The 26,069-nt window shown below is 37.3% G+C and overlaps 1 protein-coding gene across 1 annotated transcript in view; it reads right to left on the bottom strand.

Moving 5' to 3' along the window:
* Positions 1–1,360: 1,360 nt before the first annotated feature.
* Positions 1,361–26,069, bottom strand: part of ABHD17B (abhydrolase domain containing 17B, depalmitoylase) — a 37,737-nt gene continuing 13,028 nt past the window's right edge. Inside the window, exons 2-4 of the mRNA XM_060100867.1 lie at positions 10,468–10,937; positions 5,826–6,005; positions 1,361–2,878 (exon numbers count right to left, since the gene is read on the bottom strand). Of these exons, the coding sequence (XP_059956850.1) occupies positions 2,659–2,878; positions 5,826–6,005; positions 10,468–10,934 (867 nt within the window). The 5' untranslated portion in view covers positions 10,935–10,937 and the 3' untranslated portion in view covers positions 1,361–2,658. The remainder of the gene's footprint in view (positions 2,879–5,825; positions 6,006–10,467; positions 10,938–26,069) is intronic.

Here is a 26,069-nt window from a genome sequence, read left to right on the forward strand (position 1 = left end):
TATTCTTTGGGTTTCAGTTTATGGGATTCTTCCCAACTTGGTAAAACACCCCAGGATTTGCTCTAATTTGTGAATATCCTTTCACTGCATCCTGAAATTAGTATTGCAGATGTGGTTTGACCAGCACTTTGTATATGAGATTTATTTCCCCATGATCAATTTTTCATCACCATCATCTTACTTCAGGTTGTAAACAATTGGCTCAAATATTATTTCCAGCAAGTTAAAATCTGTATTTTTCTTTTTTCTTGAATTATGTTTTTGCTCCATAGTTTTTTTAAAAAAATTGATTATTTTTGGCTGTGTTGAGTCTTCATTGCTACATGCACATTTTCTCTAGTTGCAGCAAGTGGAGGCTCCTCTTCCTTGTGGTGGGCGGGCTTCTCATTGCGGTGGCTTCTCTTGTTGCGGAGAACGGGCTCTAGGTGCACAGGCTTCAGTAGTTGTGGCTCATGGGCTTAGTTGCTCCACGGCATGTGGGATCTTCCTGGACCAGGGATCGAACCCATGTCCCCTGCATTGCAGGCGGATTCTTAACCCCTGCACCACCAGGGAAGTCCCCAGATATTTTTCATCTATAAACTCTTGACAAGTGTAGTTTCATATTTTTTTCAATGGTTTTCTACTATTTCTAGAATAATAATGATACCATATGTGATTGTGCCCCTAACTAGCTCATCAGCTGCCACCCTCATCCCTCTGCCATCATTTCCCCTTGACCTCTGACCAGTGTTCTTAATTTCAAATGCACCATCCTTCCTCTAGGCTTCCACATACTGTTCCCCTCGGGCCACCCAGGCCCAGTCTTTTCTTAGTCATCCTTCAAAACTCAGTTCAAATACCACTTCTTTGTGGGACTCCTCCTTGCCCTTCTTCCCATGTTCCCTCAAGAGTACCTTTTACCTATTATAATACCCTACAAAGCTCCTTCAGCCTTATACAAACAGTAATAATACTTGTGCAATAAGGTGTCTGTCTCCTCAGTTATACTGTGAAGGCTGTGAGGACAAGGTTGATGTCTATCTTTATCTGGCATAGGGTTTTGAATGATTTAAACATTCAATAAGTATCTGTTGAATGAATGGGTGAATACTGAATTAGTGTGATCAATATTTTGATTTTCCCAGGTGATCAAAGAAAACAGTTAAACTCTGGGGTATATGTTGTACAAAGAAGGAAATGTATAGGCTTTAAGACAATCTTGAGAAGGAAAAACCTCTCTAAAAGAAAGAAGGAATAATAAAATTTAGGAAACTATAGATCTATGTACTATAAAGATGAATGGTATTTTTGTTTTAGTCCTTGTAAGTAGGGAGTGAGGAGCATGGAAGAAGGAAAACAAGCACAGCTGAGTGGCATATTTTTGTTTTACTGTTAATTTGACACATCTGAACCAAAGCATTCACAATACTTGATATACTTTGAAGAGAGTCATACACTATAGTCTTAGACATAACCACAGAACAAGCAGAACAATTAAAACTACATAAGGCCTTAAAATATATCCACAGTGTGTATTATTTCAATATTCATTCATTTACAAATTAGACTACATACCATTAATTTTATTTTTATTTTTCTTTCATTGTTTTATTCAAGCAGGATTCATTCAAGGAAAGGCAACTTAGTTTTTGTGTGAGCGCTTTATTTTTTTCACTACATTCGTTAATATAAAAGTTATGACGTTTTCTTATCTCCTGCATCCAGGAGTAAATCCATGAAATTCTCAGATAGTAATCCAAAACAACAGGTCCTATTCTTAAAAATAGTCAAAGTGAAAAGGGATCAAATAGCCAGTCTGTTTGTGGTCCTAAAGAACATCTAATGGACTTTCAGGTTTTCTAATAGTGACAGTATTGCATTTCTACGAGATTAGTCAAAATTTAAAACAACATTGTGTACAAAATTATTCTTGAAGCTCTAAATGCCTTTTAAATTACTAAAATGAAAATTTTAAGTAGTTGCCTCACAGTACCAAACTTATAAATCAAAACTAGTTAAAATTCAGTGCTATTGTGACTTATCATTTACAAGGTAACTAGTGGGTAAATTAACAAATGGCATAAAAATTAAGACTTACATCATTTTTTTTAAAGGAGAAAATGTATGATAACCAGGGAATACAGAAAATTCAATGTATTTTACAATAAAATAACCTTTAAATCTCTATCCCTGTACAACAGGGTTTAGGTCATTTTTAGTGAACTTGCATGTTTTCATACGGTTTATTCTGAGTACTTTAATTGTTTAAGATATACAGCTTTTTATTGAAAGAATATTACATTTGTATACCAGGATAAGATTTAGTACATTGAGATGTTTTAAAAATATTTATAAATTTGTTTCTGATATGCAAAAGCAATACTTTCATAGCATTTGATCTTATAGAATTAAAATTTCATACAGTACTCATCTTGATGTTTAAAAAAAAATTCACAGAAAAAATATAAATTACATAGCCTGACTGCATGGTACTGTTATTTCCAGTTTCTAGTTTGGTAATTAAAACCTTCATTAAGTCTGTTAACAAATCATTACCTGTACATTTATGAAGGCAACTGACATGATTTGCAAACAAAACCTTCAGGTTTTATGTTATTTACCAAAGAGTGCAGTTCAGCAAGAAAGAAAACCCAGTATGCAAATTTTCAGAATATTTTACAAATTTACCAGTTCCTGTGACACAAACTGTTTCAATCTTTCAAGATACTGTCCATAAAGTTCCACATCATTGTGACCTGCCCCTTCAACCCACAGAGGCTCCACAGGTCTTTGGCAACGCTCAAACAATGCGAGGCCATGTGAAAAGTCAATGACTTCATCTTCAGTCCCATGAATTATTAATACTGGAGAGGTAATCTTAGAGATTTTGTCAATGCTGTAGGGAAAGAGAAAGAGGAAAGAAGTCAACAAATTAAGTATGAAAAGGAAACAAAACAAATTTTCTTGTGTTATATTAGATAATTTAAACATCAGAACCATCTTTGAATCAATTCAGAAGGGATAGATACCTCTTGGATTTCAAATAAGATTCAAAAGTCATCTTTACATTACTCCCTATCTTAAGATTATCTGAGGACGTTAACTTCATGCACTTCTGTTTTGAGGGAATCACTCAATAATTATAGTCATCCTACTTCGCCTTTCTACAACGTTGACATTTTAGCATAGAAACTTAGGTTGCAAGGAGAGGAAGAAACCAAGGACCATTTCAGCTATGTGCTAACTTCATACCTCTCTGCATTCACGTTTTTTTCTCCCTCCCAATATCCTACTAAAATGATAGCAAAATACTTTTTTTGTTTTGGGTATTTACTACAAAAATAGGAAGAATATAATAAAACATAACATTTTGGAGCTGGAAAGCAGATGAATATGTGAGATAACAGATTAAAAGTATAGGAGAAAACACAATTTTTAAGAGGACAGAAGGGTAAAGTGAAGAACCAATCTAATTTATATCATGGAATACCCCCAGAAGGCTAGGAACTGACATGCAGATAAAGGCGGGTGATTCAAATCTACAGAATTTGTTCAGTCTGTTTAAGAAATAGTGTCCTGCACCCGCCCCCCCACCCCCCCAGTTCTTTTCTTTCCCCTTCCTTTTGCAGCTGGGTAACTGCCCTCTACCTAAAACTGGAGGGTTTGTGGACTAGGGGATTGCCGGACACAGTTTAAGGCAGAGGTACCAAATAGCAAGTAAACATATACATGTTGGCTGCTATGAACCCATTTTCCCTACTGGGCTCCCAGAATGCTGGCAGCCAAGCCTCCACCTTTTAAGAGGTAGTTGTAGGAAGAGTCTTCTTTGGAGACTATACACCTGCCTTAAGAGGAAAGATAAATACTGACATCGGGGTGGGATCCCCAACTAATTGGCTTGGCCAGATCACTGGATAGTGAAACTCACAGTCAACAAGTCTTAATTCCCCACACTTCAGGTCAGCTCTTTAGTTCCTTACTCTTCCATATGAGCACACAAGTAAGAATTATCGGACATAAGAGGAGATGTCACTTTACATATAAGACAAGGATCAAAATAAACAGTAAAAAAGGGCAATTTGGAAGAGACAAACAATACAAAGAAGAAACCTTACAAAGAACAATTCTTTAAAAATTTTCTGAGAGAAAGAGGCGCAAGGCATAACTATAAAATGAGGACAAAATCTTGAAAAAGAAGAAAATCATCAACGAAATAATTCAAGGCAGCATTTGGTAAGGAAAAAATGTTTGGGTATATTATTTGCTGTCAACTCTTCAATAGTAGAGTAATTAAATAAAAAAGGAAATGTATGATCTTTTTCAAACAGTCTACTGTTAGTGCTGCACTCTCTGTTGGTGCAGCTGAAATGAAAGAGGGAGCTAAACAGAGATGTAACTTGGCAATAGTTTACCCCAAATATCTCCCTATCATTCCTACCATTCAGCTACAAAGTATAATGCACATACCTTCCAATCTACCATTTTCTAAAACAAAAACAAACCCCTAATAAATGTAAAAACCAAAAACCTCCCACAGCCTGCTCTGGTGATAATATCATATGCTCCCTCCCATATGCTTCCCTACCAAAGTAACCCCTTACTGACTAATGAAGAAAAAATTTGCTTTTGAAATGACCCTTGCTGTTCTTATAAAGAATCAAGTGGTGACTTGGCCTTTGGCCTATCTATCATTCACAAAGAATCTTTGTATTGCTGCCAATTTGGGAAAGGAAATAAGACTGAAATTTGCCAGCCTGTCACTTCTTGCCTTCTTCCTTTCTTTGAGAAAAATAGGCTGTCAATTTTTTTGTAACAATGAAGAAGAGCTAGTGGGAACTACCATCCTGTGTTGAGAAGCATGAAGAAAAGTAGCCCTTCTTTTAAATTTGTCTAACACTTATGTTTGCAGACTTTGTGGGGGCAATAATTATTCTGGCTCATTTAAGACTCAACATTTTCGCAATTCACTTTTTTGTAAATCAGATATCACTAAGTAGACATCGTTCATTCATTTTTTACAGAAGATTAAAAAAATTTTTTAAATTTATTTTATTTTTGGCTGTGTTGGGTCTTCGTTGTTGAGCGCAGGCTTTTCTCTGGTTGCCACGAGTGGGGACTACTCTCTGTTGCGGTGTGCAGGCTTCTCACTGCGGTGGCTTTTCTTGTTGTGGAGCACAGGCTCTAGGCACACGGGCTTCAGTAGCTGTGGCACGTGGGCTCAGCAGTTGTGGCTCGCAGGCTCTAGAGCACAGGGTCAGTAGTTGTGGCACACAGGCTTAGTTGCTGCACGGCATGTGGGATCTTCCCAGACCAGGGCTCGAACCCATGTCCCCTGCATTGGCAGGTGGATTCATAACCACTGCGCCACCAGGGAAGCCCCGTTCATTCATATTTTATGCACATGTGTCTCATTTTCCCTCTACTTGTTCCTCTCCTCCAGTATTATGCACCTCACTGGATGGTACTATCGTCCATTAGCAGCTCAAGTCAGAAACCTGGGAATTATATTCAAATTCTTTCGTTTAGCATCCTATATACAGTCTGACATTTAGTTGTATCAATTTTTTCTCAAATTCACTCTCTTATCTCCAATACTAGTGCCACCATCTGGGGTATAAGGCTCTCAGCACTTTTCACTTGGGTTACTATTGCTCAAACACTTCAGCCTTCTGACAGATGTCCTGCCACCACCTTCTTCACAAATTAATTTTCCCACAATTTCTATAATATATGTAAAATAGGAGCTCATGGCTGAGTGACCTGTATCATGAATACCTTAAGTGATGGAAAAAAATTCCCTCAAAAGTTTCTTCGAATTTAACTATTTGAATATTAATACTTACTTTGGGAATGCATCAAAACAGTAGGTCTTCTTGGTATCAGGAAAAGCGACTCGCATTCCTGAGGTCAAAGGAGAATGAAGAATAACAGCAGCACTCTCATACCGAGCAGCAAGATCCACAGATGGTACTGTCCCTATACTTTGGCCATATATAATCACATTTTCAGGGCGAATGCCATATCTACAAAGTTCAGAAGTTAAAAAAAAAAAAAGAGTTGGAGAATCAGACTGGTATGAAGTGTTCAATCACTACGAAGGACTTAATCATAAAAAAGAATGACAGAATGAGACAATGTCAATAAATTTATATTTAAAATTTAAGTTTCTTAGTCGTCACTAACATATTTAATGTCACAATAAAATCTATATTATTTCATGTTTCAAGTCTATCTTTTGGAAAAATAATGGCTGAGGTCTCTTAAAATTTTAATCTTAAGGAATGAATTTATTAAATCATTTATGCAATTCAATGTAGCATATTATTGACTATATTTGGAACATACTATGTCACTAATATTTTAATGTACTGATGTTTAATGGAGATTTAGTGTTTGTTTATTTATTTATTTATTTATTTATTTATTTATTTATTTTTTCGGTATGCGGGCCTCTCACTGTTGTGGCCTCTCCCGTTGCGGAGCACAGGCTCCGGATGCGCAGGCCCAGCGGCCATGGCTCACGGGCCCAGCCGCTCCGCGGCATATGGGATCCTCCCAGACCGGGGCACGAACCCGTATCCCCTGCATCGGCAGGCGGACTCTCAACCACTGCGCCACCAGGGAGGCCCTAGTGTTTATTTTCCATTCAATGTAACAAAGGTTCTTTATTTCTCTGGGCATTAAAAGTGGTTCATTTTATTTTCTGAAGTTGGTCATAGTGATGAAAATGCAACATATAGTTACAGTATGGAATGATGAATAAAATATATGTATTGCTTTAGCCAAGAGCAAATTACTTATTTTTCTTGAGATTTACATTTATTTACCCATAGAAATGGACTAATGATTGGAAAGTTCAATAGATGAATGAGAATTCCAAAAGCCACATGGGTCAGTGATTTATGAATACTTCCTTTAAAAATGATTCAGATTTAAATATATGAACTCACTAACTCAGTTATATTGGGTATATACTATGTTCCAGGCATTGTTACTTGTCTACAGTATAACTGTCCTAACTATAAACTACTGCAAGTGTAAGTGAGGTACTATAGGAGCTAATGAATGTGGGATTAAGGGCTAGAGTGACATCAAATATGCCTTTCCACTTCAGCAGTCTGACAGCAGTCATTTCTGGATGCTAAGGGCCATTTGTACAACAGTTTTTAGTCTTCTGAAAATGTAATAAAGCTTTCCAAGTATCTGAACATTCACCAGGAAAGAGCAAGACAAACTCTACGTGCTCCCTAGGGCTCTTCCCAGGGGCACAGGAGTATTTGGACTATCCAGGTGGTGACATACCTCTCCATAGTTTCTTCAAATCAGTCCTACAGAAGAATTTGGACCATGTCCCAAAGATTGGGTTCCATCTACTACAGACTGACTCTAAATGTAACTAAACTCAGAAAAGCTTTTTTTGCACTTCCCTGGTGATGCACTGTTTAAGAATACGCCTGCCAACACAGGGGACACAGGTTTGATCCTTGGTCTGGGAAGATCCCACATGCCACGGAGCAACTAGGCCCATGTGCCACAACTACTGAGCCTGCACTCTAGAGCCTGTGAGCCACAACTACTGAGCCCGAGTGCCACAACTACTGAAGCCCGTGCGCCTAGAACCCACGCTCTGCAATGAGAAGCCACCATAATGAGAAGCCCACGCACCACAACTAAGAGTAGCCCTCGCTCGCCACTAGAGAAGGCCCGTGCGCAGCAATGAAGACCCAACACAGCCTAAATAAATAAATAAATAAATAAATAAATAAATAAATAAATACCCTACACAGAATCTTAAAAAAAAAAAATTTTTTTTAAAGAAAAGCTTTTTTCTTTGCAACAGACCTAGCTTCATAGGAATGAAGAAATTAGGAAAATGAACATTTGCAGCATCCATCAGCATAACGCTTGGGGCTGCATGGATGCTGTTTAGCTGAACAGCAGAACTGTTGGTGGCAACGATGGGTTTTAGGCTAAAGCTAGCAATGGCAAGGCTCCAGAGTAGCTGAAGCAGCTGCCAATTTACTATTAGAGGACTCAAAGCAGTAACAGAATTTCAGAATAGTACACGTTAGAAAGGACTTCAGAGACCATCTAATCTAGGTTGGCTGCTTACTGAGCAGATGTTCAAAGTCAGAGTAAGTTAATGACAGACCTGTAATTAGAACCCAGGCATCCTGACTCCAGATCCAGTGCCTTTTCTATTACAGCACACAGATAATGAGGCTCAAATACTGTGGGGGAAAGGCTGCATAGTGAATATTCATACTTTATTTTCTGTTGATCCATCAGAAGTTCAGAAACATGGTTACTATAAATATTCAATTATCCTTAAAGGGAGGTTATTCAAATAATAATTATTTAAGTTAATTATTTTTTCCCTTCCTGGTTACTTAAGCCCTTTTTTACTTTAATCAAGTGAAGGAAATGAAAGGCATGAATTCTAATTACACACATTTTATTAGATGATAGAATTTAAGAACTGGAAAGAATCTTGGAGATCATTAAACTCAACCTCTTCATTAAGCAGACTAAGAAACAGAGGCTCAGAAAAATTAAATAAATTTCCCAAGACTTCCTAAATTTACTAACTCTTCCAACCATATTTAGAGTTCAACATAAGAGAAATTTTAAGTCTGAAATTCTATGCTAAACTAGTATGTGGGACTAGGTAGCAATCTATCTGTTCTAGTCCTATTCTTTATTCATACTGGTCAAGTGTATAAAAAGATTAATTAACCCAGACTAGAAATCACTTTAGAAAGTTTCCTGTAAATTGATATCTGATAAGATTTAAAAAAAAATAATAAAGCTGACCACTTACAAGAGGGGATTCTTTTACATAAACATAGAAAGAACACTTAGCTGGATACTAACATGTTTTCCTTGAATAAATTTATACTTTTGTGTTACTTGGAAGCACTAATAATGAAGGCTATCTGCTTTTAGCATCTTTAAAAGCAATACTAATTCACTGAAGTTGAATTATATGTATGTGAATTACATTGCAATAAATCTGTTATTAAAAAATTATCATATTTTCCTGACAGGTATTATATATACTATATTCAACTGGCTGAATCTGAAAGGCGGAACTCAGTTTTGTTTGCGGGCCTGAGGGGATTGACATGAGTATAACCGAAGCATATTTTGACTGTGGTCATTTAAGGTAGTTTTTAAGTTTATAAATTTTTACCACTCTGTGCCTGCCTCCCTCCCACCCCTTAACTCCATAATTACTACTTACCATCTATTTTTTTTCTCACTTGTCAGAAATATGTTTTCATATCAATTGACTTAAGAATCCCTTTTATACAGAATGCTGCTATGAGACCATAGTTTTACTATACATCTTGGAGGGGTAAATGTTTCTAAAGATATTTTCTAAAAAAGGTTATATCTACTAATGAAATTGAGAAAGTTCTTCCCAACTAACTGAAACCATTAATATTTAAACATTAAATTAGGAATGGTAAATTTTCTTTATGTACTCTACCTTCAGTCTAAAATACTCTGGAGGGATTTCCCTGGTGGTGCAGTGGTTAAGAATCCGCCTGCCAATGCAGGGGACACGGGTTGGAGCCCTGGTCCAGGAAGATCCCACATGCTGCGGAGCAACTAAGCCCATGCGCCACAACTACCGAGCCTGCTCTCTAGAGCTGGAGAGCCACAATTGCTGAGCCCACGTGCCACAACTACTGAAGCCCGCGTGCCTAGAGCCCATGCTCCACAACAAGAGAAGCCACCGCAGTGAGAAGCCCACGCACTGCAACGCAGAGTAGCCCCAGCTCACTGCAACTAGAGAAAGCCCGCGCACAGCAACGAAGACCCAATGCAGCCAAAAAAAAAAAAAAAACACACACCTCTGGAAGTCAGGCAACTTATTAATGTACAATGAAGAATAATTTGTACTAAGGTATCTTTCTGTTTAGTGTACATTAACTGTCTGATGAGAAAATACACTGAAGTATACAAAACTGCAATCTTTTTCAAGAAAAATTTATAAGTAACTTCATGATTAGAAAAGATTAATGTTATTTCTATTTATTAATTTTTAATTATTAATTATATAAAATGATGCAAACCCTGCCTTAGGATTTTAACAATCTAGCCTCTTACTCTGTTAATGACAGATCAAGTGAATGATTAGCTAAATCACTGTTTTCTCTCATTCCCTTGAAATGTTGCAACTTTGAATAAACATTTTTATACCACAATCCAATAAGTTTCTAAAACGAAACATTTTTCACTGGCTTAAATTTTTAGGGAAATCACACACACACACAAGCTGTCAAACTCTTTTATGCTATTATACAAAATTTAAAATTACAATCTAAAAGTGTAACTCTGCATAGGTTTATACTGGTAAATATAATCTTTATTTAGTACTTCAAGATGTGTTACAAAAACAGATTTTATTCTATCCTTATACAAGACAATTTTATCAGCCATCACAAATGTGGAAAACAATTCCCAATCACCATTTACCTTGTCCTAAGAGCAAGCCAAGCAGCTTCTATGTCTGCATAGAGGTTCTTCTCTGTTGGTTTCCCAGAACTTGCACCATATCCAGAATAATCATATGAGAATATATTACAATTAATCCGTGATCCCAGTCCTATGTAAAAACTGCTCATCTGACCAAGATCAACAGCATTTCCGTGTGAAAAGAGTAAAGTGTATTTGGCATTGGGTGAGCAACGCACAAACATGCAGGCAATTCTGTTGCCTTTACTGGTTCTAGTCATGAAACACTCAATAGCATCTTTTTCTCTAGAAGAATATTGCCAGTCTGCTCGTTCTGATAGGTGTAACGTCCAGCGGCTTCCACTTTCATCACACATCAGCGTGTAAGTTGGATCAGGTGGCAAAAATGCTAATTTTGAAGCAATTTTCCCTGGACAAGGTGGACAGCAGAAGAGGCAACATAGCTCACTAAATGAAAGATTATTCATCTTCTGAAAAAGAAAAGAATAGTCAATGTTTTAATCACTGAATGTCCATTCGGCATTTGCATACAATAAAAGTTAAAACAAAGACACCAGTAAATTCTACTACTGGACAGTGTCTACTACTATTATATGAAGTATGCTTTCCCAAATAGATTTTTGGCATCTTTCTAGAAACACTTTAAATCATGAGGTGAGGCAAATATTCCTGACCAGGAAACAGACTCAAATACTATGTGACATGTTGCAAATAGTAGTTGATATTTTATAATACTTAACCAAAATATGAAAAATGATACTCTTACCAGAGAGTAGAGGTATAAATTTGTTATTTCTCCACAAATAACAACATAGTAGGTATGAAATATCTTTAGTTAGCTTGTAATTTCTGTGTAACTCAGTGAAAATTCTCAGAATCTCGTGAGAAGCTAGGGATTTAACATAATATAGTAAATATATAATAATAGCACTTACTATTTGTCAGGCATTGTGCTAAGGGTTCTATGCGTATTAGCATGTTTAATCCTCTAAGCGACCCCTGTATGGTAGTCTGAGAAAAGAAACTTGTACAAGGTGAGGAAGTGAGGGAGCCAGGAATTGACACCAGGCTCAGTCATTGTCCCACATCACTGCGCTACACTGCTTCAAGGGCTCAAAACACTATTTGTCTCAGAAGCTTATTATTTTAGCCATATTTGTCTCAGAAGCCTATTATGTTACCCATAGTGCCAATGGCCTAAATAACCTGTAAAACATTAAAATGTATATATGAATATATGTATGTATGAAATTATTGCCCAAATTAAGAAGGCATTATTATGGGAAAAAGATCTGCTCAAGGAAAATTTCCTAAATGGTCAGATGGAAATGAGCATAAGGTTTGAAGTCAGAGAGAGTTGTGGTAGCACTTACTAGCCGTGTGCCCTTGGGCAAATTATTTACTTTTTTGACCCTCACTGTCTTCATAAGTAAATGAGGCCAATGCCTACAATGAACAGAGTGGTTGTGAAGAACAAATATAATGATATCGTTAAGGCATTTAACATAGTAATGGCTGTAGAGCTGACACATTCAGAAATGGTCCACTTTCTCCTATGCCTTTTTCATCAGTATTTTAAAAGAATCCACAGCTCATATTAACTCAGAAACCAAATAAAGTACTACTTGTTTGCCCTACCAGCATTTCCTTCTAATTATCCTTTCTCAAATTCCTATCTCTTTTTAGCAGTAGACCATTGCTTAGTTCCAGGAAGAAGGCATTCAAAACAAACACCTTCCAGAGGTTTGGTAGCACCTAATTTTCTCCCAAAAAAATCTAAATAAAAGGATAGGGAAAAAAAAGTACTTCATCATACCAAAAAATGAGAAACTATCACCTCAGAAGAGTGACTAAAGTGTTGAGCACATATGGAAAGAAATGAATGCCTTTTTCATTAATTACTGATTCAAAATCTAGTTTATATTGCTTAATACAAACATGTTAATTTCCCAGTGTAAACTAATTAGGAGAAAGAAGCAGAAACAGCACAGAGAGAGAAGAAGAGTAGGAGTGACATGAAAGGCTTTAAAAGATGAGTAAGGGAAGGGCAGAAAAATGTCTCTTGGCTAATGGGAAGCACCTTTATTTGTTATTCTATTTTTATTCCCTTTCAGCCTTCAAAATGAATATAGCCTGAATAAGTTAATGTCTTACTCTGGTTGAAACAAGAGTCAGATAGAACAAAAATGACAACTAGGTGTCATCCTTATGCTAACTCTAATTGGCTCCATGACATATTGTACTGAGGAGGATTCTGAGAGCATGCCCAGGGCTTAGCAGGCAAAGAATGTGTGATAAATTAGCAAAGTCTACTACAGAATTTGGCTACAAATCTATTATCCTGGTCAGGAGGATAAAGGATCTCGTGAAGATGGCGGAGAAGGGAGTTCAAAGGGTCAGTTCCAAAGAAGGAGATGATCCCCAAAACAAAAACAAACAAACAAAAAACCCTAAAAACAATGAAGGAGATAACCTGGAAAAAGAAGATGAGGTAGAAGGTACAATATATCAGTGCTATCCGTTTAATAATCTGCCTATGGTTATTTCTTACCCCCAATTACCTTACACGCCATCAACTGCTGACCCTCAAGAGCATATTAAAAGCTTGATTAAGTAAACTGTATATAGCTATACTATGTTCCTGTAATTTACCACTTGAACGTGAAGACTTTTATGTACTATAATAAAGTAATTTTGAAATAAACTGGCTGACCGAACATATATAATGCTGCAGAGACGATTCTGAAGATGAACACCAAAGGAAAAAACTAGACGAGAAAAAGCTGCCATGCCAGGGTCAAGTCAAATGAAAGACAATCTGACCTTCTTAATGGTGGCAGAAGAAATTATTCCCACCTCCACTGCCTCAAACCCAGACAACTGGTATCCACTTAATAACATAAACTTGGAAATGATCGCTTTCCTAATGATAGGTCTGATATAGGGCAGCAACATAGACTTGCTTAAAAAAGTTATTCTCTCCTTTTCTATAAATGTGAAGTTTTTCACAATAGAAAATATAAACAAAACAAATAAACCTAAGCTTTAGTATGATCAGAGCAGAGCTGGGCAAATTACTGAGGGAGAATATCTTATTCTTGATAAATCACTGAAATATCTTATTAAATTTAGATAATTTAAATCCAATTTGTTTCATATATATTTGTTTTATATATAAATCCAATTTGTTTCATATATTCATCTGAATATAAACATATTATTTACTAGTTATTTCTTTTTTGTTTTTTTTTTTGCGTTACGCGGGCCTCTCACTGTTGTGGCCTCTCCCGTTGCGGAGCACAGGCTCCGGACGCGCCAGGCTCAGCGGCCATGGCTCACGGGCCCAGCCGCTCTGCGGCATGTGGGATCCTCCCGGACCAGGGCACGACCCGTGTCTCCTGCATCGGAGGGCGGACTCTCAACCACTGTGCCACCAGGGAAGCCCTACTAGTTATTTCTTGACAACAAAATCTTGAGGCGACAAGGCAGTGAGTAATCACAGATGGAAAACAACAGAGTTATGAGAGTACACAAAAGTCATACAACAAATTGAATAATTTGTAGCTGAATTTTTGGACCAGACAAAACAAGGATTTAAAATAAGTTATAATAAACCTATTTAGAGAGAGAGAGAGAGAGAGAGAGAGAGAGAGAGAGAGAGAGAGAGAAGGAGGAAGTGAGAGAGAAAGAAAACTTAAAGATGAAGCAGAAAATAGTGTCAGAAAGAAAAATTCAACTGGAATCCCTGGTATAAAAAATCAGTATCTGAAATAAAGAATTGAACTGATGGGTTGGGTACAAATATTGATAACCGTTGAAGAACACATTAGTGAGCTGGAAAATCAGGTTGAAGAATTCCCAGGTATGGAATTTTTCAGGGGGATGAAGAGATGGAAAATATAAAAGAAAATTTAAGGAGGATTTCAGTAGAAATACCAATATCAATACTATAAGAGTCCCCTCCAAAGAAAGAGAGGAGAAAATAAAGACAATCTAATAATTTTTCAGAATTAAAGAGAGAAAATTCAGATTGAAATAGCTCAGTATGCCAAATAGGTATTTAAGAAAACTTTCACAGCTAGACAAATTACAGTAAATATTAAAACTGCCAGAAACAAAAATCTTAACGTTTCCAAAAGGGAAGAACAGATTACTTACAAAGGAACAAGAATCAGATGAACATCTAACTTTTGAATAGCAACACTAGAAACCAGAAGACACTGAAGGGATAAGTTTAAAGTAAGGAAAAAGCTTTGAAGCTAGAATTTCACACAGATAAAATACCAATTTAATATGACGATAAAATAAGGATATCTGCAGGCACACAAAAACTCAGAAGGTTCTAAGTCAAGACCCTCTATGAAAAACTCCAGCAAGGAGGAAAAGAAGTGCAAGAGAAGTCTGAGATATCTGAGATATGACAAATAAAGCATAGTTAATATAATGTCTTTTTTGGTAAGTAAGCAATGGAGGAAAAAAAAAAAAGCAGCCAAGTATATCCCTAATAACCCAGAATCAAACCTTTGGAGAATACCAATGTGGAGGGGATTGGAATAAGAGTTAGGGAGTATTTAAGAAGTAAAAATGTGCCGGGGCACTGGTCACTTGAATTGTTCGGAATATTAATACTGATAAGCTTAAGACACAGAAGAAAAGCATGAATATGACTCTTATTTATTTTGGCTGCACCAAGCGGCACAGGAGATCTTAGTTCCCTGACCAGGGAATGCACCCATGCCCCCTGCAGTGGAAGCATGGAGTCCTAATCACTGGTTCGCCAGGGAATTTCCATTATGACTCTTAGTAAGTCAGACATAACCACCATAAAAATGATACTTTGATACACCTGAAGAGTAGTTATAGTTTTCATTACAAATGTCTAGCCTTGAGTATTTATCAACATGTTAAAACTCAAGGAGTGTAAACACAAAGAAATAAGAAATTAATGGTAGATATCAACAAAATAGAGAACAAAATGCAACAGAAAAAGAAGTCATTCTGGACCTCTAGTGCCATGCAGAGTATGTGACACATAATGAGGTTTCTAATTATTTTTTAGATGAATGAGTTAGTAAATTATTAAGATTAACTCAACCCTCTGCACCTCAGAAGCCCCCACAAAAGAAGGAAAAAAGTTTACAAATCACATGTTAAGAAAGAAATCCAACATATTTTGTGACAATTACTTAGGTTTCTTGTATGGGGGCAGAATAGAAGCAATCAAATAAAAATGTATGAACCTGAATGAAGGAGGGTTCAGGCAGGAAAAGCATTGCTAGTTACTGAAATCATTCAGTGTGTTATAAAGCACAGAACAGAACAGTCTTCCAGGGAGAAGGAAATCTCGCCCCTTTGAAAATCAATTCACAAAATGAAAGGTCAGCTCAATGTTAAACAGATGGCCCATTGTGAAAATTAAGGTTTTCCTTTTGGCAGGGGACTCAGAGTTACTTCACTTATATAGCAGGAGGAAGTTCCTAAAATTGCATGAAATAATAATTTAAGAACTTGCTTCTCCTGGTAACTTTTTCCTGCTCAATGACAAAGGAAAAAAGATGAACACCTGAGTCCTTTCTCAGCAAAACAGGAAGACTACTGTTAAAGAATGTCCTTAAATAAAATGACATACTATAATCTCCTTCCTCTCTTTTTTTAAAAAAAATAAATTTATTTTTGGCTGAGTTCGGTCTTCGTTGCTGCGCATGGGCTTTCTCTAGTTGAGGTGAGTGGGGGGCTACTCTTTGTTGCGGAGCACAGGCCCTAGGCGCATGGGCTTCAGTAGTTGCGGCACGCAGGCTCAGTAGCTGTGGCTCACGGGCTCTAGAGTGCCGGCTCAGTAGTTGTGGCACACAGGTTTAGTTGCTCTGCAGCATGCGGGATCTGCCCGGACCAGGGATCGTACCTGCGTCCCCTGTATTGGCAGGTGGATTCTCAACCACTGCACCACCAGGGAAGCCCCTCCTTCCTCTCTTCTGACAGAAGAAATAACTGAAACAACTTCTGTCAATTCCTGATGTAATAACATTTACTGAAAAAAAATCTCCCTTTCATCTCTTTTGTAATAGTTTCTTGGTAATGCAGATTGACTCATATTACTACCATCTACAAAGGACAACTGACTCTTTTAGGGTTCAAGATTTTGTCATAATGAACAGTACTAGTACTCAATAGTCTTTTTAAAAAGGTTTTAGAGAAAACATTTTAAAAGTATCAATACTTATAACTTTTCTTCATTTTGTGTGGTATTTTGACAATTTCACTCTAAATAGCATCTGAGCTGATTTAAAGTCTTACCCAATTTAGAGTGTAGTCAGTAGATGATAAACTGCTTAAATTTTTTTTTTTTTTTTTTTTTTTTTTTTGTGGTACGCGGGCCTCTCACTGTTGTGGCCTCTCCCGTTGCGGAGCACAGGCTCCGGACGCGCAGGCTCAGCGGCCATGGCTCACGGGCCCAGCCGCTCCGCGGCATGTGGGATCTTCCCAGACCAGGGCACGAACCCGTGTCCCCTGCATCGACAGGCGGACTCACAACCACTGCGCCACCAGGGAAGCCCTATCCATACATTTTAATGCATGGTTTTAAGGTGTCAAAGGAATTCAATATTTTTGAAAGGTTCCTTGTATGCTGGAGTTGCAAGTAAACCGTAAGAAAATATAAGAACATATGTGATTATTAGTTAACTAATTTCTGAACACAGTCCATACAGTATTCTAAACACTTAAAATCCTGATGATCTACTTAAGCAATGCCTGAACAAAGTGAATCAAGTTTTCCTGATTAAGTAGGACAGGTTGTCGACTTTTGCATATGCTAATGTCACAGATTCCCATAAAACTCTTGGTGACTGGACAGTGCAATTTCAAAGTCACATCTATACACATTGCTAAGCATAAGCTAAAACAGGCACACATTTCCCTACCCATAATCATCAGTTTTGGGCACTTCTATTGAAAAACTTTCCAAAACATGCTTATCGTCAAAGTTCACAGAAAAGCTGTCAACGTACGTTGGTGAAGATATTCCACAAATATACGTTATTTTCTCCACATTTATAATAAGTAAAATCTGTTTCTGGGACACTTTCCAGGTGAAAACACACTACACACCTTAAAATACCCATCTATAGCACAACATAATTAAAGTAGTCATAAGTTATAGAAAATTTAAGGACTATTGATGATTATAAATTATGAACACAATCTTCTTTAAAAAGAGGGTTTATATTACTGGTATCCCAATTCGAATTCCTAAGAGTTATAAAAGAGATTATAAAACCATTTACCATCAACAATGAACAAGTACCCAATCAGCCATTCCTTACCAAGTAGTAAATAAAATAAGCTGTTCCAATAATGCAAGAATCTACTTAGCAATGGCAAAGTTTCTATTCTCAGGCAATTGAATTGCTGTAAAATATCCTGGACCCAGAGTCAAAAGACAGAAATGTAAATGGTGATAACACTACTACTATATTCAAATAATTATTAAACAGGCTGCATAATTAAAATTACTAAAATACTAAAAAGTAACATTGTAATTATAAAAGTATTACAAGACATGGTTTTAAAAAAGTCAAAACACAAGAGGTTAAAAAGTAAGTCTTCCTGCCAGGCTAAAATAAGTACTGGTTAAAAGTCAATTTAAGAATTCAGTTCCCTAGATACTGTTCCCAACTCAGAAGACCAGAGGTTTACATTGGAGGAATCTTCTCTGAGGAATCAGACTAATGTGAAAGAAAGATCGAACGATACTTATATGGCAGAGGTTACATGGGGAAATTGTGGGAATAAGAAGGATGTGTGTTACACTAGGGGGCCTTCTGTAAGTGGGATGTCAACACGTAAGAAGTAGCAATATAATACTGTTATCTAGCAGATGTTGAGAATGGACTTGAGGACACAGTGGGGAAGGGGAGGCTAGGACTAGTGAGAGAGTAGCACTGATATACATACACCGCCAAATGTAAAATGGATGGCTGGTGGGAAGCTGCTGCATAGCACGGGAGATCAGCTTGGTGCTCTGTGACCACCTAGAGGGGTGGGATAGGGACTGTGGGAGGGAGACGCAAGAGGGAGGAGATATGGGGATATGTGTGTGCATATAGCTGATTAACTTTGTTGTACAGCAGAAACTAACACAACATTGGGAAGCAATTATACTCCAATAAAGATGTATAAAAAATACTGTTATCTAGAGATATGGAGGTAAATATAAAAAGAATCCTTCAAAAGAAAGTTAATACTCCCTGGGAAAGGATATATCAAGGAGACAGGGCCCTGGCTTGCTAATTTTCACAACAAACTTTGTAGAATCATTTGGCTCCTTAACCATATGCTTGTATGAATTTAATAAAAATAAAGATTTAAAACAAAAGTCTCTTCCCTAATCCCACCCCAAACTCAAACCAAACCAGGTTCAATCCCAGAAATTATGACGTTGGGTCATTTGCTTTTAGATCTGATGTTTAATACCACACTCATGTATTTATCCTCCACTATCATAATGTTTCATTATTATGAAAGATTAGAGCATTTACCCTTTTTCCCTTCTTTGCTCATTCTGATGTTATTTTAAAGTTTTTATAGGTTATTTTTATAACTTTCAACATTATACTTGAATCTCCATTTCTTGTTCCATCAACTTCAGGAAGTTTCCACTGGCTTCCTATGTAATCAAATACCATTATAATTGGCTATACAATTACCTTCACATTAAGTTTTATATCATTTGCAGTTTGTTTTATAATTATAAAAATTTTCTGTTTTATCTATAGGTTGATTTCTTAAAATTAGGTAACAATAAGAAGTATTTACAATGTTATCCACTGCCATCCAAGTAGTGGGATATTTTATGTCACTAAATTCCAAGTGTGAAGGTGTTTATAACTCTGATAACTGCTCAAAATTAAGGCACATTTCAGTTTGTTTCATATTTGGACTTTCTGAAGAGCCTTTAATTTTCCTAGAGCTGCTGCCTTTTTTTAATTTTCAGAAAGTTCATAAGCTTTTATCACATTTAACATATCCCAACTTCTTATTCTTCGAATTTGTGCAACAGAATCTGTGTTGTTTCTGAAGATGTTCTTAGTCCCCAGTGAGTTGTTTTAAACTGAAACAATTAAGTTCTGGGACAGTTCACAGCCCAGGGGTCTCTCTAGCTAGGATTTCTTTTCATCATCCTTCTGTTGTTTCATAATCTCATGTTTTAATTCTTCTGTGGGATTATTTTTTGTTTGGTTTTGCTAGAATACATCTCCAAGCATTTGCCCTCCCTCTCTCACAAGGGCCTGGGGGAAATAAAGCACATTTTAATGTACCATTTAAAAAAGTTCCTACTTTGGGACTTCCCTAGTGGCGCAGTGGTTAAGATCCCACATGCCTCAGCACAACTACTGAGCCTACGCTCTGGAGCCCGTGAGACACAACTACTGAGGCCCGTGCACCTAGAGCCCATGTTCCGCAACGAGAGAAGCCACTGCAATGAAAAGCCTGCGCACCTCCACAAAGAGTAGCCCCCGCTCGCCTCAGCTAGAGAAAGCCCGCGCGCAGCAACCAAGACCCAACGCAGCCAAAAATATTTATTTAAAAACAAAGTTCTTACTTAGATTTCACAAATGGCAAACTAGGCATGCTTTAGAATTACAAGTTTTTAAAGAAATTTCCACCCCAGTTTAAATCATTGGCCCACATCTTCTAGCATCCAATGTTGATTCCTAATACCAATCTGATTTTTGTTTTTTAAAGTAATTCCCATCTCTCCCCCCGCCACAAAAAAAAACTATGAGATTTTCCTTTATCCTGAGCTCTGAAATTTTATGAGACTATATCTAAATGTGTGTTTTCATTCATTCTGTTGTGTATTTAACAAGTCATTTTGATCTAAAGCCTCAGGACTTTCTTTAGCTCAAAGAATTTTTCTTCTGTTTTTTAATTCCCTCTTCACCTCTTTCTCTTTCTACCAGGAATTCCTATTTAGGAAACCTAGAACTATTATGCTTACAAACTTTTCTTTCCTTTTCCCTTCTCTTTCAGCTCTATTTCCTAGGTAATTTCTTCTAGTTTATCTCACATATCGCTACTTTGGTACTCTAGAGTATAAAATCAGTTTTAACATTAAAACTTTTTGGTTGGGCTTCCCTGGTGGCGCAGTGGTGAGAATCTGCCTGTCAATGCAGGGGACACAGGTTCAAGCTCTGGCCCAGGAGGATCCCACACGCCGTGGCGCAACTAAGCCTGTGCGCCACAACTACCAAGCCTGCGCTCTAGAGCCCAAGAGCCACAACTACTGAGCCCACAAGCCACATCTACTGAAGCCCACCCGCCTAGAGCCTGTGCTCCGCAACAAGAGAAGCCACCGCAATGGGAAGCCCGCGCACCACAGCGAAGAGTAGCTGCTGCTCGCTGCAACTAGAGAAAGCCCGCGCACAGCAACGAAGACCCAACACAGCCAAAAAAACAAAAACAAAAAAACCAAAAACCCCCAACCTTTTGGTTTATGGGTGCAATATCCTCTGAAATCTCTCTTAGAATACTAAGTGAGCCAAATTTTTGTTGTTCTGTCCATCTGTGTTTTTCAGATGTTTGTTCCTTCTGTTTGCTCATCTTTGATTTTCATGCTGTTAGATTGCTTCTTCACTGACTGTTCATATTTATGAGCAAAGAATTAAATTGAGTATCCTTTATATTTGTGTAAGCATGCTGACCCAGCAGACTTCTAGTCTGAATAGGACTGACTAGCTGCAGTCTTATATAGAACTCCTATAACTATGAAAATAAAGAGGATTTCTGGGGATAGGGTACTTTACTTGAGTCAGTCTCAAGTCTATCAATCTCTCCCATATACATCCATCCACCTCTGCCTACGGAAGAAAAAAGTGTGTTCTATTTACCATTTTCAATGGGAATAGAAGATACCTTACAAATATTCAAGAACATGGTACAGCTTTAACTATCTGGTCCAGTAATGCAATTAGGGATTCTACCCAGTAAATTATTCAAATGAGTACAGTATAGTCCAGAAACTATAAAGTTGGTGACTTTAGGGAAGTCAATCCCTTTAAATCTAATTCTCCTTTTAAATAAAATGAGAAGTTTGAACTAGATATTAAGATTTCTTCTAGTTCTAAAACTTTACAATTAAGCTTCATTTACAGTCAAAAGCTTCAATTCACTCAATCTTCCACAGCATGTATTATTATTATTATTTTTGGTACGCGGGCCTCTCACTGTTGTGGCCTCTCCCGTTGCGGAGCACAGGCTCCGGACACGCAGGCTCAGCGGCCATGGCTCACGGGCCCAGCCGCTCCGCGGCATGTGGGATCTTCCCGAACCGGGGCACGAACCCGTGTCCCCTGCATCGGCAGGCGGACTCTCAACCACTGCGCCACCAGGGAAGCCCCACAGCATGTAAAAGAGTGAAGAAATATTTAATTTGAAAAACTTCAGAGATTTTCAAAGTTTCCCCCACCACTAAAAAAGTACCTAAACAAGCATGTTAATTTATATTTTGCAAATTATAGTTAATGAGCTGTAATTTGGGGGAGGGGGATAGGCTAGTGACAATGTGGGGAGGGGGAGTGCAGGTATTCCTGAGGGGGGTGAGAGATTCCTATTTCACACAGTTGCTTTTCAAAATGAGTGATTTCTGTGTCTCCTGGCCACTCTGGGGGAAACAATGTGTTTTTTAAAATTGTGGTAAAATATACATAACATAAAATTGATCATTTTAAGCATTTTTAAGTGTACAACTCTGTGGCATTAGGTACATTTATACTGTTAGGCAATCACCACTACCAATCTTCTTCAGAACTTTTTCATCTTCCCCAACTGGAACTTTGTACTACTAAGCAATGATTCCCTTATTCCCTCCTTCCCCCAGCCCCTCCCAATCACCATCCTACTTTTTGTCACTATGAATTTGACTACTCTAGTGGAATCATATAGTATTTGTCCTTTTGTGACTGGCTTATTTCACTTAGCACGTCTTCAAGGTTCATCATGTTGCAGTATGTGTCAGACTTTCCTTCCTTTTAAAGGCTGAATAATAGTCCATTTTATGTACATATCACATTTAGTTTATCCATTAATCAATCTGCTGGACACTTCTGGCTACTGTGAATAATGCTGCTATGAACATGGGTGAACAAACATCTGTTCAAGTCCTTGCTTTCATTTCTTTTGGGGGAGAAACAATGTTTCAAAAAGTATAAAAATATTTTTAGTTTCATTCTAATGTAGATTTATTTTGAATTATTTCTCACTTCCCATCTAGCAGAAACAAAATAAAGAAATGCTGTATCTAGCAAGCTGTATATTTAAATAAAATAAAACAAAACTAGGTTAACAATTCAAAGTTAATTTTTAAAATATGGGTTAAATACACTTTAAATTTTAATATGTTGAATATGAAAATTATACTGTCAAGTATTTAAAATATTTTATATTCTTAAAATAAAACTTATTTCAATTTTTCAAGAAATTTAAATTTAAGTATATACTCTGCAAACTCCTAAACTTCAAAATTTTTAGACATTTTATATCTGCACTACTCAGTGAATTATCACTAAAAAGTTAAATTCCAGTCTGTATAGATTATTAAAAGGTATCTTCTAAAAGCATGGAAATGTATATGAGGGGCCCATGGAGTCCTGTTCCAAAAGGAGCCAGACTTTTTGGGCTTAAAAATGTTTTTTCTTTATTGTACAATTAATCAGCTGAACCACTTTGTAAATTACCAACTATTTACTAACCACAAGGACATTTCTGTCCTTATTGTTTTGAACCGTATCTCACACATACCCTTCATTGCATATACTCAATATTCAAGTATACCTACTTCTAGCAATGGCTGCCACACAGAAGTCACTCAAAAGCCAATGATAGCTGAGCTAGTTTGTAAAACAAAATAAATCAAACATTAGTATCACTTGTGACATTCAGAAATCTAAACCTGCAGGTATGATATTTTGCTAGGTTACAAAAGCCAAGCTAGTGTTTATTTATCAAAATACTTATATAGCTAGATCTTGTAAAAAAAAAAACTTCATAAATTAAACTTTTAACAACCCTATGAAAGAGATGCCATTATCCTCCCCACCAGCCCAATTTACAGATGAGAAAACCGAGAAGTTTAGTTTCCCCCAGATCACTGTAGTGAAGCCAGGATTGATACTTAGCAGTTTGACCCAGAGTCCATGCTTTTAATCACTGAGTTAAGATTAGTATTGGGAATGAAATGTTTCGCTATGGTGTGGATGTGGAGAGAGTATAACGAGTCCAGTGGAGAAAGAAGAACAAGGATGAAAGACCTTCCCATTTCATACACAAGAACAAACCAAAGCCAAACCAAATAAAATTTAAAAATCTAAGACTACATGAAAAAAAAAAGTTTGTTTGGGGGTTCAGAATGTGAGACTATGTACCTGGGGCAACAGGAAGGAAGTGGTCTTGGCCACCAGGTGGCAAAAAAGTAAGTAAAACCTGGACTGGCATTTATAAATTCACAGCTTTGATGTTCTTTTCTGAAGATTATGAAGTCACTGTTTAAAACAGGCAAATTTTACTTATTACATGGAAGAAAGTGATATATTTCAGTGGCCTTCAAGTATGCAAGGATTTTAGGAAGTCTTTGGATATATGCTTTAATATTGTCAAATTTCTATTTCTTAAAATGTATCCAAAATGGACTGCCAAACTGCTCTCAAAGGTGGCATCAGTTTCCAGTAACAACTATATAACCACCCGATGGGGATTTGTCATTTGGATTAACTTTTTTTTTTTTTTTTTTTGCGGTATGCGGGCCTCTCACTGTTGTGGCCTCTCCCGTTGCGGAGCACAGGCTCCGGATGCACAGGCTCAGCGGCCATGGCTCACGGGCCCAGCCGCTCCGCGGCATATGGGATCCTCCCAGACCGGGGCATGAACCCGTATCCCCTGCATCGGCAGGCGGACTCTCAACCACTGCGCCACCAGGGAGGCCCTGGATTAACTTTGATACTTGATATTCTCTGGGATGTTGATGAGTAGCACTGAATCTAGAAATCAATTTGGGAAGAACTGCAATCTCTGAGTGTTTGTATTCCTGTATTCTCTATTTAACCTTTTTAAAAATACCATGTTCTAATTCTTTGTTAATGTATAGAAATGCAATATGTTTTTCTGTACTGACAGTATACAACAACAAGCTAGGAATATTCCTTAATGCCCAGGTTGAAGGCATATCCCAAGGTCAGGAAGTCGCTACCAAAATTGTAATCTGGATTGTGTGCACTGCCAAAAGGGAAAAAGGAAATTGAAGTCAGGAGAATATAGAGCTGAGAATATTAACCATACAGAAGTGAAGTTTGGGACAAAATGAGCATTTACAGAATCAAAGTATAGGTAGGTTAGTTAATAAGACTTAAGAAGCATAAAATGACTATGTAACAAATTCTAACTCAAGAACCAACAGATTTTTTAGAAGAGAGTTTTCAAGTCACTCTGTTATTAAATGTTTTGGATCCTTTTTACTAAAAATTTTGCATATAGTTTCAGGGTTCAAAGAACCACACATATCCTTAATAGTGCTGTTGGTATCTAAGGTAATTTTCAGGTTTGACCCAAGCAGATAGCACAGTAACTGCTTTTGCATGGAATTGATTAAATAGTACCTAGCTCTGAACCATCCTGCTAAGTGTTTGTCCAATGTCAATTCTTGAGAAAAATACATTATTATGTTATCCTGATACACTGCCATTTTGGGGTAGAAGATGTTAATAAGAAACAATTCTAAGCATTAGAACACTGACAAGGTGGCATTACAGAAGCCGAGAGCTTGGCACATTCTTCCCATTGAAAATGGAAGTAGTCCAAACTTGCATATATGTAATTAAACATCAATTCTCAAAATAACAGGCTCTTCCACTAGACCAGCTCTGAGATTTAACCTTTTAAAAATGTTTATTTGGGCTTCCCTGGTGGCGCAGTGGTTGAGAGTCCGCCTGCCGATGCAGGGGACATGGGTTTGTGCCCCGGTCCGGGAAGATCCCTCATGCTGCGGAGTGGCTGGGCCCGTGAGCCATGGCTGCTGAGCCTGCGCATCCATAGCCTGTGCTCCGCAACGGGAGAAGCCACAACAGTGAGAGGCCCGTGTACCACAGAAAAAAAAAAAAAGTTTATTTGGTGAAGGAGTGAAATTTAGGTTATTTAAATTAAGTCAGTTTTATCCTACCATTATTTAATAAAGCAGTAGAGAGAAGTGAAACATATAAATCTGTTTAAGCAGGCAACAAAAAAACACAAAACCACATGGCTTCAGGGTGGATCAGAGTACAATTTCAAGTGTTCCTATAGATATGATTTTGACAGAGGTATTTTCATTAAGCATTGGGACAAAAGAACCACAGAACTGCATAAGCAGCATAGAAGTATATTCCTCATATCAATCCCTTCTCCATATTTTTAGTAGGGATATGGGGGGAATGCTGGCACTTATGAGGCCTTAATATAAGTACAACATTCCTTAACAAGTATCATTACCTCTTTTATACAGATTGTGTAACAAGCCAGTCAGTTCTTACTAATATGGCCTTCAGTTTGTCTATCAACACAACATAAACTGCCAT

The sequence above is a fragment of the Mesoplodon densirostris genome, chromosome 6 (assembly GCF_025265405.1).
Source record: "Mesoplodon densirostris isolate mMesDen1 chromosome 6, mMesDen1 primary haplotype, whole genome shotgun sequence".
NCBI classification, from domain to species: domain Eukaryota; kingdom Metazoa; phylum Chordata; class Mammalia; order Artiodactyla; family Ziphiidae; genus Mesoplodon; species Mesoplodon densirostris.